General features: G+C 43.2%; 1 protein-coding gene across 2 annotated transcripts in view; it reads left to right on the top strand.

Moving 5' to 3' along the window:
• The first annotated feature begins 1422 nt into the window (after positions 1–1422).
• Positions 1423–15544, top strand: part of NAMPT (nicotinamide phosphoribosyltransferase) — a 34802-nt gene continuing 20680 nt past the window's right edge. The window contains exon 1 of one of the 2 annotated variants that reach the window (XM_086886759.1): positions 1423–5526. In XM_086886759.1, coding sequence (XP_086742885.1) covers positions 4720–5526 — 807 coding nt within the window. In that variant the 5' untranslated portion in view covers positions 1423–4719. The remainder of the gene's footprint in view (positions 5527–15544) is intronic. The other variant, XM_086886760.1, reaches the window with a different exon arrangement.

Here is a 15544-nt window from a genome sequence, read left to right as displayed (position 1 = left end):
TAGTGCAGGGGCTCTGGTTGGAATCAGCCCACACATCAGGTGATAAACACATAACTAGAAACGTTCTCAGCTCCAGAGGAGTCAGCATTTACTCCAGAGCAGTAAACACTGATTAAATTATAAACATAACTCTAGATAAACAGCAGTAAAATCTTCACACTATGACAGAACATCACAAATTCTGCATTGGCCAAACACTGCTGAAGAAACAATTTAGAAATATATCTGAATTCTGAAATAAATATATTGGAAATATTTCATTCTTTTTCCTAGAAAAGCCAGAGGCATTCATTATGACGAACTCTACTTTATTTGACCAAGCTGATACTCATCACTGTAATTAAGTGGAGGATAGCTGGTTTGAGAGGCAGAGAAAATACTTTGTGCTGATTTGATTCAAAAGGAAAAGAAACTCAGTTGTTTGGATGTTTGGGAATCTCGGTGTGTGGACAAAGTACAGGTGACTGAGTCTAATATTCCTGTCAGCTCCCTTCCTGCACTACATGCCACACTCCACAGCCATCATTCGACCAGCTGCAGAGGCTTATTTTAGTTGCACATTAATTGTGCCAGGGACACACTCAGTATAGCTCAGAGGTTACTATTACAAAGTTTATTGGCTCAGCACAGTGCTGCACAAACATTACACAGTGTTTGGTGTCAGTTCAGGAAGCAGCTTTGCCATTTTTATATGACCTGGGACATAAAGAACCAGCTTTACCAACCCAAGCCATCTCCATACAATTGCATATCTCAACCACAGTACAAAACCAAGAAAACCCAGAAATGCGAGACTTGTACCTTTAACTTTATAAAGCTGCATTAGATTCAGCAAGTTCCTGCTCAGGAGGGTGTTCCTTGATCCAAGCTGATGCTAGACAGATGCACCCAAATACCCATGAGCAACATTTATTTGTCACCCAGCTCATGAGGAGATCTCAACATGGAAAAAAGAGACAGCAGGTCCACCTGAGTGGCTCTCAGTAGAGGCATCTCAGGACACAGCCAGAAGTGGTAAACTGTGCTGGATCCCCAGTGCCAATTCAGAACAAGTAAGGCATATTTGTAACAGCAATTTTCAGGGTGTCCTGTGTCGTTTCACCCATCTGTGTGACAGCAATTTCAAGCTATCTCAGCTTTACAATACTCTGAGCAATGAAGTGGCTGAACTTCTGTTACTCTCTGAAGAACATGCAAACACCTCAGTAATGGTTATGCAACGCATACCAATAAATAACAATTTATGTGGTGTGATACAAAGCCATCACCATAATCTGAAATTCAACTCTTCCAAAAGTCAAGGCAAGAAGTCTCACAGCAAGTCTGGAAGGCTACCAATCCAAGTGCCATCAGGCACCAATGGACCTGCTGCAAAAATTGTAAGCTTAAACACCACCACATGTACCTAAACACAAAGAAGCACATTTAAAATCCCACCCTTTTGCCAGCATATCTGAAAAGAAAAGTGACTGTATTAAGAAACAATGTTGACATTCAATGTGTCAATATGCCTTGGAATTATCACCCAGATAAAGGGTGCACAGGGGATTTGTTCAGGCTCAGAAGTAACAACCAAAAGAGCCAGAAACACTAAAGAGGAAAATTCTTGCCCTGTACATAATCACGGTGTGTGAAGAAATTCCAGTCACAGCAGTGGTGACAGGACTCTCACAGACAGATGAAATAAATATCAAGTGTTGCAGTAGTGATTGAAGATATAGTGTAATATCCATCTTGACTGCCCTTGCATACTTCCAAAGACATCAACCTGAGAATATATTTACAGGATAGTTTTCCTCCAGACACAGCAGGAGACCACATTATGGGCTTTATAATCATAAAATGCTGACTTCACAATTCTGCTACACAGAATAGAAATTATTATCAGAAATCCCCAAGGAACAAAATATGACCCTGGATTAATATGAATTTATTAAAGCTACCGTTAGACCTTTGTTTATTAAAAATACCTAAACAAGTACATCTAAAAATCTCTCACATGCCAAAGGAAAATTGTTGAAGAACCCCAACTCTGTCTGTAGGCAAATGGTATCCGAAACAATTTAGCTGATCTTGCATATAAATTGAAGAACACTATTTCTTGGTGTCGTTCCTTCTGGAGGGAGAAGTTAAGCCCCATATACATTACAAATCCTGATTTCAACAAGCTAGTTCAACAGTCCAAAGTCAGTTTTGCAGATAATAGAGGACAGATACAGCAGAGAAATCAAGTATTTTCATCTCCCAGGATTATTTCTCTTTCAACATTGTAACAGTACTCCCACCATCTACTGCTGCAACAGTTGTGCTTAATTTTTTCCAAACTTAAAATATGTTCTCCTCACCAGCCAATAGTGATTTAACATAGTTCTGTTTAGCATAGTACCATTTTCTATTAATACTCTGAAATGCTCTAAATTTACAATATTTCATTATAGATATAGCTGAAGATACATTCATATGAGCTAAATTAAATCATTATTCAAGCTCTGGCACAATGTAAGATACCAGAAAGAGCCAGCAGGAGGGGGAACAAGATGCTGACAAAAATTCTGTCTGAGCAAATCATCATTAATTATTCTACTGAAGGCTTGAAGATATATCAGCAGAATTCTGTAGTGAGAATGTCATTTAAAAAAACCAAAACCACAACAAACCCTGTAGTACTGTTCTGACTTTTCTAATTTCTTGCTAAGGTTTAGATAAAAGACTGATCTGATAAAATAACTTTTTCTTTTTACTAATCAGCTTTATACAACAGCAGAATTAAAAAGAAATAAATTAAGCTTTATCCCTTGCAGCAGAGGAATTTCACCATGAAAAAGAACAGATAACACAGATAAAGGATGTGTTAAGGGGCAAAATCCTGATGTGACACCACAGAAGAAAGTTTTGTGACATGGGATATTTGCATATACAGATAATTTCAAATTATCCCATGACTGTGTTGTCACATTGATGGGACACTCCACAAAAGGAATCCTCAGAACGAACTAAGGAAGAGTTAAGTCCAGACAATTTCAGAATTTTTTTAATTTTTTTTTATTTAAGGAGGATGTGGAAAAATTAGAGTAGCTTTCTAAACTAGCAAGCACTTTTAGACAAGTTTTGCCAGTGGAAGAGAGCAGACTGGGTTGTCTATGCAGCAACAAACAAGACAGAGATAAAAGGAGGAAGAGCTACAGAGAAACCTTAGAAAGAAAACGGAAATTTCAAATTTTTTTGCTCTGATGGGGAAGTTAAGATAAAAAGATAGCTTTGTGTCCATGAGACTGAACAAAAGCAAGTAGAAAATCTAAGACAAGAATTAGTTGCAAGTTCACGGTGGCTAATAGCAATAACAGCCATTACCATTGCTATTTGCAGATTTTGTTGAAAAACAGCACTCAAACAAGCTGGCAAACTCCTCATAGATGGAGTCTCCTAATGTTTCCAACTTCTTCACAGACCTTTTCCTGTTCTAGGGAAACGCTTTCCCTCCTAAGAAAACGAATAAAAGTAGTTTCCCAGAACAGGTAGAGATGGAAGGGGGCAAAGCAGGTGTCTGGTCAAACCTCCCTGTTCAGGCAGGGCCAGCCTAGAGCACATGGCACAGGATTGTGACTGGATGGTTCCTGAGTATCTCCAGCGAGGGAAACCCCACAGCCTCTCTGGGCAAGGTATATATATATTTATACCTATAAAACTGGTCCTTTTCTCTCATGGAAAGAGCATGCTGAGGGTATCACAGGGACTCACAAGGGTAATCAAATTAATGTGGCTCACAGGGATATTATGGATACACCAGGATCTAGACAGAACAATGTCAAAAATACATTCTCATTCCTAACCTTACTCTTTGCAGTTTTTTTGGACATTCTCATTTATATCAAAATCTGACTGGTGAAACCAAATGTTTCTGAATCATATCAATAAACAGCAGTTGCACAATTTTTGGGTTTATGTCTCATCAAAGAACAACGTCAGTTTTATTTCACTAGTGGTTTTACAGAAAAGGCTAACTGAGCAGCTTTCCTTTTTTTAATGCAGTAGAGTAACATTGTTAATAGTTAGTTATTTTTCCATATGCCTGATTAGCAGAGAGCGAGACAACCATCTTCCAGTTGTGGATGGGCCACGGCTGTGACAGGAACTGTATTTGCTACTTGCTCCAAAAGAGTGTTCTCTCGTCTCAGAACAATTCACGGACTCACAGGATCCATTAGGCTGGAAAAGACCTTTCAGATATCAAGCCCAAACACCTCTGACCAAACACCACTGTGCCAACCAGACCATGGCACCGAGTGCCACATCGTCTTTCCTCAAGCTCCTGCAGGGACGGTGACTCCAGCACCTCCCTGGGCGGCCCATTCCGATGTCGAACCACCCTTTCTGGGAAGAAATTCTTCCTGATGCCCGACCTGAACCTCCCCAGGTGCAGACTGAGGCCGTGCACTCTTCCCCCATTCCCTGGGAGAGGAACGCGGCCCCCACCCGGCTACACCCCCTGCCGGCTGCTGGCAGAGCGATAAAGCCAGCCGAGCCTCCTCTTCCTCCTCCATTCCAACACCAGATAAATACGATTCCAAAACCTCAAGTATTTACTCCAATTAGAATTTGACTAAAAATTATAACGAGTATAAAAGAAAGCTTTTGGGAAGCAGGTGTAACTTTATACGTAATCCATGGTCAACATCAACTTTAAAGAAGGCTCAGAAGTACTTTGTGTCAAAAAGTGTTATGTTCTCCCACCAGGCAGCGGGTGCCGAACGTCGGCAGCGGAGGTGGATGGAGACCTGGGCGCCTTGGGGGGCCGGGCGGTCCCTTCCCATACGGGCATCAGCCGCAGTCCCTGCTAAGAGGCACCGTAAGGTGCAGCGGCTTCCCTGGAGCTCGGCCCGGCCGGCAGCAGGTGCGGGCGAGGGTGCGGATGTGAGTGCGGGTGGAGGTCCCCCCGCGGTGCCGGTGCCGGTGCCGGTGCCGGTGCCGGTGCCGGTGCCGGTGCTTTCCCTTCTCGGAACCGCGGCTGCCGAGAACCGAAACCGGGCCACGCGCACGCGCGCGCCGCTCCCGCCCGCCGCGGCCCCACCGTCCGTTCAGCCGAGCGCGCGCCGCCGGCCGAGCCAGAGGGCGCTCGCGAGTCGCGCGGTGACGTCACCGAGCCGGCCCCGCCCAGACCCCAATGAAAGAGAACGTGCGGCGCGGGACGCTCCCCGCCCGCCCCTCCCCCTGCACCGACCGCCAGCGGGACCAATCAGAGCCCCCCGGCGCCCCGGCCGCGGCCCTCCGCGCGGTGACGTCACGGAACCGCCCTCGGCGGCAGGGCGGCGCAGCCAATCAGCGTCCCCGCGCGCGCCCGCCCAGGCCGCGATCCCGTGTTTCCGCCCCGCCCCCTCTCTCCGCGCTCCCCCCGCTCCGAGCGCCGGCGGTGGCGGCGCAGCCCGGTCCTGTCCGTGCGGGCGGCGGCGCCTCACGGGGCTCGGCGACATGGAGTGCGCTGCGGCGGGGACCGAGTTCAACATCCTCCTCGCCACAGACTCCTACAAGGTGGGCACGGACAGTCGGGCGGGAGAGAGGAGGTCACCTCTGCGGCCACCGGACCCGCCGGGGAGCGCTATCCGCGGGGCGGCGAGCGAGGCCGGCCCCGCCGCCACCGGCCCCCTGCCCGCCCGGCCGGGGCTGGGAGACTCTCCGGGGCGACCGGGAGGGTACCCGGCCTCACCCGGTCCGTGCCGGGGGGACGGCGGAGGCCCGGCCGGGGCTGCCCCGTTCGCCCCCGGCAGCCTCGAGCCGCTCCCCGCGAGGTGCCCGGGGTCGCGCAGCCGGGGGGGCGGGCGGCGGGGCCAGAAAAGAAAGTGAAAGCGGGCGGGGTGGGCGCCGCCATCCCGCCGCCTCTGGGCGGGGGGCGGCCATGGCGGGCACGCGGGAGGCGGGGGCCGCCCGGCCCCGAGCATCGTCCGCCTCCCGCCCTGGCCGGGGTCGGAGAGGGCGCGCATGTCGCTGCCGTGGAGCAATCGCTCCGTCTCCCTCCCGCTTTGCTCCACTCGCGCCGCTTTGCCTGCGGTTGTGTGCCTGGCGGTGATGCAGCGCGCTCCGGGAACCGGCTGGCGCAAAATACGTGTTTGCTAGCCCTGTGCTTAGCTCCCGGCCGCTGCGGTGTCACGTTCGCTAGGCAGGGTTCAGGGGCGAGAGTCGCACTGCACGGCCCTCCCTTCGTTTCTTGGAAATAGTGCTGCTGACAGCAGTGGCAAAGTGCAGGTGCCCTGTCCGCGCTCCGACCCGCTGGTTCCTGACCCGGCAGCTCCTGGCGTGCCTCGCGGGCGGTGTGCCCGGGCCGAAGTGCTGCCCCGTCGCGCCCGAGCAAACGTTCAGCCTCCGGATCCTGGGCAGAGCCAGCGTGGGACTCCCCCCGCCCGGCTGGACACGTGTGCCCGGCCTCTCCTAGGCTGGAAGACTCAGCTCCTTCAGGAGCTGCATTGCAATGTCGACGGGGTTTTTGATGGCCTAAACAAAACTAGAGTAACAGTCCTGGTTATCGTTGTAAAGCATTTGTTGTGTCTTAGCTCTTGGAGCATTGGGCTGCTGGGATGAGTATTAGGGATGAGGGTACTTCTGGACAGAGAAGTTGGAAAAGCAAAACCCGTGTTGTGACCAGGTCTTGTTACTGAGTAACTACCAAAGTACAAACTTGCAGTTTCTGACTTGTGATATTATTATTACTATTTCATTATTATTACTATAGGTTACATAAAGACTAAAGAAAGGTATCAGTTCTTGTTGCTGTTTGTGGAAGGGAGTTTTGGAAGGTGGGAAGATTCTTTTAAATCTTGGAGCAGCTCAGTCAGGGCACCCTGACGTTGTGACTGAAGGCTTGCAAAGCTGCTTCCATTCAGGGTGTAATCTGGCTACAGTGCTCTTTATGAACTAGGTTTAAGTGTTGGTTATCTAACTTATTCAGATATGGAAGATACACTTTTTTCCGTGTCTGAGACTAATCACATTAAATGCTGCAGGCCTGGGTTTAAACAGTATCTACTTTAGATCTAATTTGCACACTACCTTTTCTAAATTCTCTGGGTGTGCTTAAGGATTGCTGGTAGTGCAGCGCATTGGAGTGACGTAAAACCAGTTTGCTTCTGTTTTGTTTGCTGTTTCATAGTATAGATGACTTGGAAACATTCCAGGAATGGTAGAAATCTTAATGAGGTCAAATAAAGGCCTGAGGTGATTTTTTTTTTTTTTTTTCAGTTTAAAACCGAATTTGGAGGAGGTTTTCCGTTGCAGCTAGGAACATTTTGTGTTATATTTAGAACAGTTGCCCCCTTCAATTGTTTTGTTAGGGCTGTTCAAGTTGTCTTTCCATGGGCTTTTTTCTAAATCTTAGGAACTCCAGTGTCTCTGAACAATGCTTAAACAAGTAGCTGCTTTTATCTTGTTAAGTAATATGAGCAAATACCACTTATCTTCTCCCTGGATGATACTGTTGTTTCCTAATCAATGAAACACACTTAGTGAGAGCACTTTCAGTCAAATTGAGCTAAAATATCTGGTAGTTTGCAATGTCAAGCTTTTTACAGGAGTAACCAAACACTCTTACTAGCAATTAAAATAAAAATGGGAGTTGATTGGGGAGTTTTCCTTTTTTTTTTTTTTTTTCAGATAGTTCTGGTGTATCCACAACTGTAGCACCTATTTGTGTGCAGAACTGTCTGTACATAACATTTAGACTGAGAAAAACCATGGATCAGCTCAGAAATTTGCATGGTGATCCAATTGCAATAGATGCCAGTCCATACAAACTAATGGTAGTGACAAATCACATAGAAATAAACAGCCATGAAAGAAAAAATACTTGCAGACCATTCTGAGCCATACAACCCTAGCTTAGGCAGTTGTCCATCAGAAAAAGGTTGTGGTATCTCAGGGTCATATCTGTTACAACTCGTTAGTTTGAATACTAGCTCCAGTGTCCCAGTTCTTTATTGCTGCAGTTGGAAATTTGGGGTGAAAAGACAACTCATTACTGGTTTAGTGCCTATACAATTTCAGAAACAAAGTCATTTGGTAGGCAAAGATTTGTCTGTTGAAAACCAATCCAGCCTCCCCTCTTTCTACACTATTTTCCTGTCTGTACGTGCATCATAGGACATTTCCTCTTAAATAATAGAGATTATCAAATACTCAGTTTCAAAATCTTAAAAGTTTTTTTGAAAACCTGCTGAGTATCATGCTGATTGCTAATAAAGTGAATATTTCTAGACAGGAGTAGTTCCCAGTAGGTGAATATGCTCAGGTTCCACTACCGAGTTTCCGGTATAGGTTGGAGCTTACACAATTGTACAATGCTCCAGGATTTTGAGGCTGGGCTTCAAATTATACAGCTTATCTCTAAACCCAATAGCAAGATGAATGTTTTTACATCACTTAGATTCTTCTTCCTGTGTACTTTGTTCCATATTCTTAAGCTTTTACAAATCCCCCAAAAGTATAATTCCTCCTATATGCTGGGAATTATATGCCATCCCCTCAGAGGCTGGGCATGGGTATATGGTATGGTGTGTATGCAACATGCTGATAAGTAACAGCAGTCTTTTTAATTCTTCTGATCATGAGACTCTCAAGAAATTCATCAATGCAGTGTTATCTGGGGAACTTCATTGTCTTTATGTGTAATATAGCAATGGCATTTTTATTAGTGAAGTTTTCTGCTAATGACTTGGTATTACTGAAAAGGGGAAGTATTTGAAGTCAAAGTCCTTGTTGAGAGAAAGCTGCAAGTGAGGGGGTACCAGCAGGCTTCTTGAAAATCACTGTTCATGCTGCATGATGTCTTAGTCTTGGGTCTATAGCAAGACACAATTTTTATAGCTACATATATATAGCTAGCTATATATAGATTATACAATACCCTATAGCAATCTTGCCGCTCTGTGACAGTAGGGTTCTATTCGCTCTCTGTCCTTCCCCAGTGAAAAGGTCCATGCCCCCCAGTGCCTCCTTGGTCTGACATCGTTGACTCACTTCCTCTGCATTTTCTCTCTTTGATTCCCAGTGTTCTGTTTAGCCTATGTTTGTTTATTTCTGCACAGGCAAGAAATATTCCAGCATATAAGTAGTCTGAAACTGTATTGAGAGGATCAGCTTGGCAGAGCTGTGGTGTTCAGTGGGAAGACAGCTGTGAGTGGCATGGACCAGGCCTGGGTTGGATGGATCATGAGCTGCAAGTGGGAAAAGGTTATTGACTGAACCTTGTTTGCTGGAGTAATAATAGCTTATTTTGCTTTTGCCAATGAGATCTATTACTGTTGCTTGGCATGTTTCGTAATTAAGCTGATAGCTATAATAAGCTGCCATGCAATTACCTCTTAGGAGGAGCTGACTCGCTATCTAGACTGTAAATGAGATCTGTTTCAGAATTAATTTCTTTCTGGATGCTTCAAGGAAACCCAAAATACATGTTTTAACTTTGTATGCCTTACATGTTGAATTTTAAATATTTGTCACTTCCAATGACTTCTTTTACTCTGCATAGATGTAGGAGAGCACTGACTTCTGAAGCACTTCACGTGAGTGTGTGTTTATTCTAGGCTCTGACAGCCTGTATATTCTTTATTTAGAAGGATAGAGGTATGTGAGGAAGAGACATGAGTACTCTTTAGCCTACTGGTTTTGACTAGTACTTAGTGACTGCAAAATATTCTTTATGGGAGCCCATATATTTTTTTTTTTTCCTTAATTAAAACCTTGTGGTGGGAGTGTGAATGCGTTCTCTTATCTCCTGTAATTCTGCCAGTAGAAAAGCATCTGAAACTTTTGGCTCGACACTCCTTGTAAGACGCAAGCCTCATGCTTTCTACATTCATTATCTTCCAAGTTTTGATTTGCAGTCACATGGTCCTGTTACAAACCCCAAGACATCATCACTTGAAAGGAGCACTGCAACTGTACGGTATTCAGACAATGTTGAAATTTATGAGAAGCAACCCCTTTTAGAATCATTGCAGCTTTCAGTGTTGGAAAGGTAAATGTTTTTCCTTTTTCGTTAAGGAGCAGGAAACTTACAGCAGCATGTGCAGTAGTACAGCTGACTAGTCACAAATGTGTAAACAGTAAACATAAGGCATTTTGTCATCACTTTTATGATAATCTTGGATATAAAACTCCTGGTTTTGACTGAGGTAGAGTTAAATTTTCTTCCTAGTAGCTGGTATGAGGCTATGTTTTGGATTTGTGCTGAAAACAATGCTGGTAATTCAGGCATATTTTTGATTTTGCTGAGCAGTACTTGCACAAGGTCATCCCACACCATCCCACCAGCAAGGAGACTGGGGGTGCACAGGGAGGTGGGAGGGGACACCAGGATAGCTGACCCAGGGGATATTCCATACCACATGACATGCGTAGCGTATAAAGCTGGGGGAAGAAGGAGGAAAGGAGGGAACATTTGGAATAGTGGCATTTGTCTTCCCCAGTAACTGCTCTATGGGCTGGAGCCCTGCTTTTCTGGGAATGCCTGAACACCTGCCTGCCCATGGGAAGTGATGAATGAATTCCCTGTTATGCTTTGCTTACGTGCAGAGAAGTTTTGCTTTCCCTGTTAAACTGTCTCTATCCATGGGCTTTCCACTTTTACCTTTGTAATTCCCAGTGGGAGGAGTGAGTGAGTGGCAGTCAGGGCTTGGTTGCCACTTGGGGTTAAACCACAACAAAAACCATGAAAATCTTTAGTGGTAAAGTAATCTACTATTGCAAAATGTAACTGTTTTTAAGCATTGTATTTTCTCTGAGAAATTTAGACTACATTCAGTTCTAGTGCTTACACTTGATCTTGTGTTTTAAATGAATGTGGACCTGGTAATATATAGCATCTCAACTGATAATGTGCAGCTTCCATAGGAATTCAGTTGCTTGCATATGATTTCCTTATTTTTCATAGTACTGACTGATCTCTTATCTTCTTTTTCTCTTGCCTCTGATCCTCTTATTTTTCAATGCATATAGAAAGAATATGAGAATAAAAATCAAATACAGAGACATTAGAAGTGGTACAAGGTCATCATTCAGTCATAACCTTCATTAGCTTACCTCTCTCATCTCCCATAAAAGCAAATATCTCCCAATATTCTCACTTTGATTCTTAAACGTTGTCTCAATCTTATGCATTTTAATACGGGGTCTAGAGTCTCCCTAAGGCTTTTTTTTTCTATGTTAATCTGAAGCTCATATAATCAAAATAGTGATTATATAATATATATATAGTGATTCTATATGTATATAATATATATAATAGTGATAGATTTTTATTTTTTTTTAAACTCACTTAAAAATGTCTTGCTCTTTACCTGCTGTTGTTGGGTGCCCTTTCTCTTGAGTTATTAAAGATTGATTCTTCTGATATTTCCTCTCTTGTTTAAATAAACTTATCATTTAACCATACTAGCCTTTGGTTTGGTTTTCATTTCCACTGTTGTGGTGTGCATTCCTTGCAATGATTGCTTTTGATGCTACCAAAGCATCCCTGTTTAATATAACTGTTAATCACAGTTGTGTTGGGTTTTTTCCTGAAGAGGGTCACAATGCCTTTTAACTGCTGTTAGTTATCTCAGTGAGGTGTATCTGATAGAGCAGTCCCTTTGCTCCTAAGTCCTGGTTCATCTCCTTGGTGTTGCTAATAATGTTGTTTTCCATGTAGGTTGTTGGCAAACTTTGCTTTTAGCTGCTCCCTTGGCTAAATCTCCTAAAGGTTTAGGTAAAGCAGTATTTCATACCATGACCTCTTTCCACAATGTTCGCAAATAATATGTAATACCACAATTCATGGAGGTCTTGGGGTGCTTTGCAGAAGTCTTCCCAGTGTAAATACCAGCAGTACCACTTCATTAAAATTGTCTAACTCAGTAAGGTGTACTGGGGGGTGAGGATCCCCTGAGTATATCTTGCTGATCAAGGCTTGGAGTAAAGTGACCAAGCCTGTGCTTCAGGCACTTGTGCTGCAGACCTACAGGGGCCCAGGCTGTGCTACTTCTGGCTTACCTGCCACCTGTCCCTCTGACTCTTCATGGCTGTGTGGCACCATGGGGTCGGTGACCAGGTTGTTCTGTACCCATTTTGTACTAGGGATTTTTCAAAATAGCTCCAGAAATTTCAAATACTGTCTTATTTGAACTGGCATCATCTGAATCACATGAGAGTTACAGTGCAGGCAAGATCCTGCTGGGTAGATGTTTGGGGGTTTGCTTTCTTCACTGTAGACAGTGGAAGTTCTGATGGTTCATGTTGGCATCTGACCTAAGTGAGTATCAGGAATTACTGATGGAGAGTTTGGCCACACCTGACTTCTCATGTCCCATCTGTTGTTCCCGTGTTTTCAAATGGTTGAATTATATAGGCTTAAATAACTTTAAAGTAAGTTCATTGCAATATCTTGTACAACAAAGCTTGTAGATTATAAGAATATTTATATTTTTATGTCAAAAATCTTCTCATCTAGCTTAGAAAAATGTGGTTTTTACCTCAGCCAGCCCTATTTTATGATGAACACCCATTAATTCCTTTTTCTTAAAATTTAACTCTTAATGTTTGGGGTGGTTTTTTTTTGATAGATGATCTTAATGCAATCTGTGCTTCATTCTTTTTTCCTCAAAATACTTGATTTACTTAAATGGATGTAGTCCTTGTGGAAGTATTCTTAATTCAGAATATGCCTTTATTGGCATTAAATTTAATAAGGAGCTATCACAACTGCAATAAAAGTGCTCTATTTCAGTCATAGTACATAATCTTGTAGGTAGTAGTTCCAAGGCTGTTTGTCATATGTTTTATAGACTAAACCTAAACCTGAGCCTTTGAACTAAACATCAAAAGGCCTTTGAAGATACTTGGGAGAGTTGCTTTCTTGTAAGGGTCTCTTAATCCCAGGAGAGGCTTTTGTTTGCATTTCTGTTTGTTGGTTAGGGGTTTTTTCTTCCTGAAGAGAAGGAGTTTCCAATTGACTTTATAGTCACTCCTACTTATCAAGAGCTCATCTGTACAAGTCCTGCTTCTGTCATCCCCTAACTGAAAGCACAGAGTTATCAATAATGTGTCAATGTCTAAGTCACATAAAATTTAATTTCAAATATTGTACATTTCCTCTGGTTGTTCTTTCTACTCTCCTTCAGGATACAGAAGGATGCAAGTCTTCAACTGGCAAGAAGGAAAGATCAACAAGAGGCATTATTTGAAGCATAGTTTTCATCATCCAAGTGCCTTACAGCATTGTGTCGGGCTTTTTCTTGTTGCTCTGTTTTGTTTTCAGTGGCATTCTTTGTGTCGTCTGTGACCTGTTCCCACTCCTAGACCTTGATCTTCTTTCACACTGTTTTTTACCACCAAGCATTTCACTACATGCCAAACCTCCTGACCACCAGTATGGCAGATGGGTATTATTTCCCCATGTTGTAGGAGCCTAGAAATGACAGTTAATACAATCAGCTGCTGTGACATTTTGAGGGCAGATAGTCCTGGTAAGTATGGTGCCCTCTCTGAGGGCTTGGTAGCAAAACGGATGGCCAGATAACTCAGCAGGGGCTGTGAGTCTTGTGTTTAACTTCTCACACACCTATACAACGTAGAATCAAAGAATAGTTTGGGTTGAAAGGGACCTTCAAAAGCCATCTAGTCCAGCCCCTCTGCAGTGAGCGAGGGCATCTTCAACTAGATCGGTTTGGTCAGAGCCCCATCCAGCTTGATCTTGGGTGTTTGCAGGGATGGGTCATTTATCACCTCTCTGGGCAACCTGCTCCAGTGTTTCACTACCTTCATCATAAAAGAAAATTAATATATCTAGTCTGAATCTACTCTCCTTTTGTTTAAAACCATCACTCCTTGTCTTGTTGCTACAGGCCCTGCTAAAAAGTGTGTCTACATCTTTTTTATAAGCCCTTTCAAATAACCAATGGTTTGTAAGTGTGGTACTTTTTAAGATTGTGATTGTGCTTTTAAATATTGAGTAATATTTAGAAGGATGTCTCAGCTTTGTAGATAAAACTAATGGCTTTGTGGAATGTCAAAAGAAGTATCTTTAAAATTACAGATGTAAGGTTTGTGCAGATGTAAATATTTTAATTGCCAGGGATGTGTATTTTCACTGTTTAAATAGATTTTAATGTGTGAAGACTATAATTGAATACTATGCATGTGACTTGCAAAGTTAGTTCCTTATCTCCTTCAAGTACTTAAAGCAATTAAATCAATAAAATGAAATTTCTGTCAAACACAAAACTTTCATATAGGTTTGAATCCCTAGAAGTAGATATTTTCTGGACACTAGTTAGTATGTATTTTCGGGTTAAGATTGAATCTTACCTCAGAAAAGACAGCTAAACCTGTGATGCAATGTTTGAGAAACTTGAGGTTTTTTTAGGTTGAAACTGTCAGCAAGGTAAGTCAGGAGGAGCTGTGTCCCCAGGTATGCTGTATAAATGATAAATCTGTTAACATTTCAGCCTGATTTGAGCTCTTGGGTTTTGGTTTGTAGCCAGAGCACTGTGCTTTGGGATCATGCTTCAAAGCAGAGCTAGAATAGGAAGTTCCTAAAGAAATGTACTTAAATGCAGTAAGAAATGGTGACACCAACTCAGTGGGTGCACTGTGCACCCTGAGGGAATTCGGGCCTGTAACCATTTTGACGGAGAGAAACATGTAGCGGGAGGAGATGCCTTTGAACTGCCAAAGTCGAGTATATTTTCAAGATGTGAGCTGAAGACATTTTCATACATTTTCATTATAATATAGTAACTTACCTATAGCTGGGAAGTTGTACAATTAAACTTCTAAAAAGAAACCGGAGTATCCTATTTTGTGCAGATACAGTTTTCATTGTTTGGTTTGAACTGTTGTGGTGAGAACAGCAGCATTGCTTTGGTTTGCTCTGGAGTGTGCCACAAGGAATTGAGATACTCATTTGGAGAATTGGTCTTGGGACATCTGTGTACACTTGCAGCTGCTGGGCTCTGTGTTGAGCCTTTGCTCCGAAATCACAAACTGAAAAGTTCCGTCCCAGTTGTAAAACGAAGCAAAATCTTTCATAAAGTTGCTGGAATTTACCTTGGTGGCACCAGTGGGAAGGAAGGAGTTCCCACTCTCTTTATAGTGTATGAGCATTCTAAGGATTTGTTACAGGATCTTTTTCTTTGAGTGTATTTATTACAATTTCTTGTAAAGGGTTTGTATATGTGTGTGTTCATATACCACTAGTTAAAAAGACATGTCAAATGGAGCCTATTTTTGTCTGCTCCATAGTAAAGAAGAGAGGATGGTGTGTGTGTGTGTTTTCTTTTTTACAGGGTTTTTTTTCCTTTAAATGTGATGATATGCAGAGAGTTTTCTGTGAGCTGGCAGTGGGATGTACTTCTTGGAATTCTGCATAGAGCTAGGAAAGGACATGTTATAATTTGTGAAGCAAGACATTTATTAATAGCTAGAACTAAATCTAAAAGCCAGGTTTCGTCTTTGGGTCTAACATTGCTACTCTTAAGCATCCTGCTTTTGAGTGGCTGTGGAATTGTAACAGAATGGGTTTGTG

This window comes from Cyanistes caeruleus, chromosome 4 (genome assembly GCF_971803275.1).
Source record: "Cyanistes caeruleus chromosome 4, bCyaCae1.hap1.1, whole genome shotgun sequence".
Taxonomy (NCBI): domain Eukaryota; kingdom Metazoa; phylum Chordata; class Aves; order Passeriformes; family Paridae; genus Cyanistes; species Cyanistes caeruleus.
This window is presented reverse-complemented; position numbering and strand designations above follow the sequence as displayed.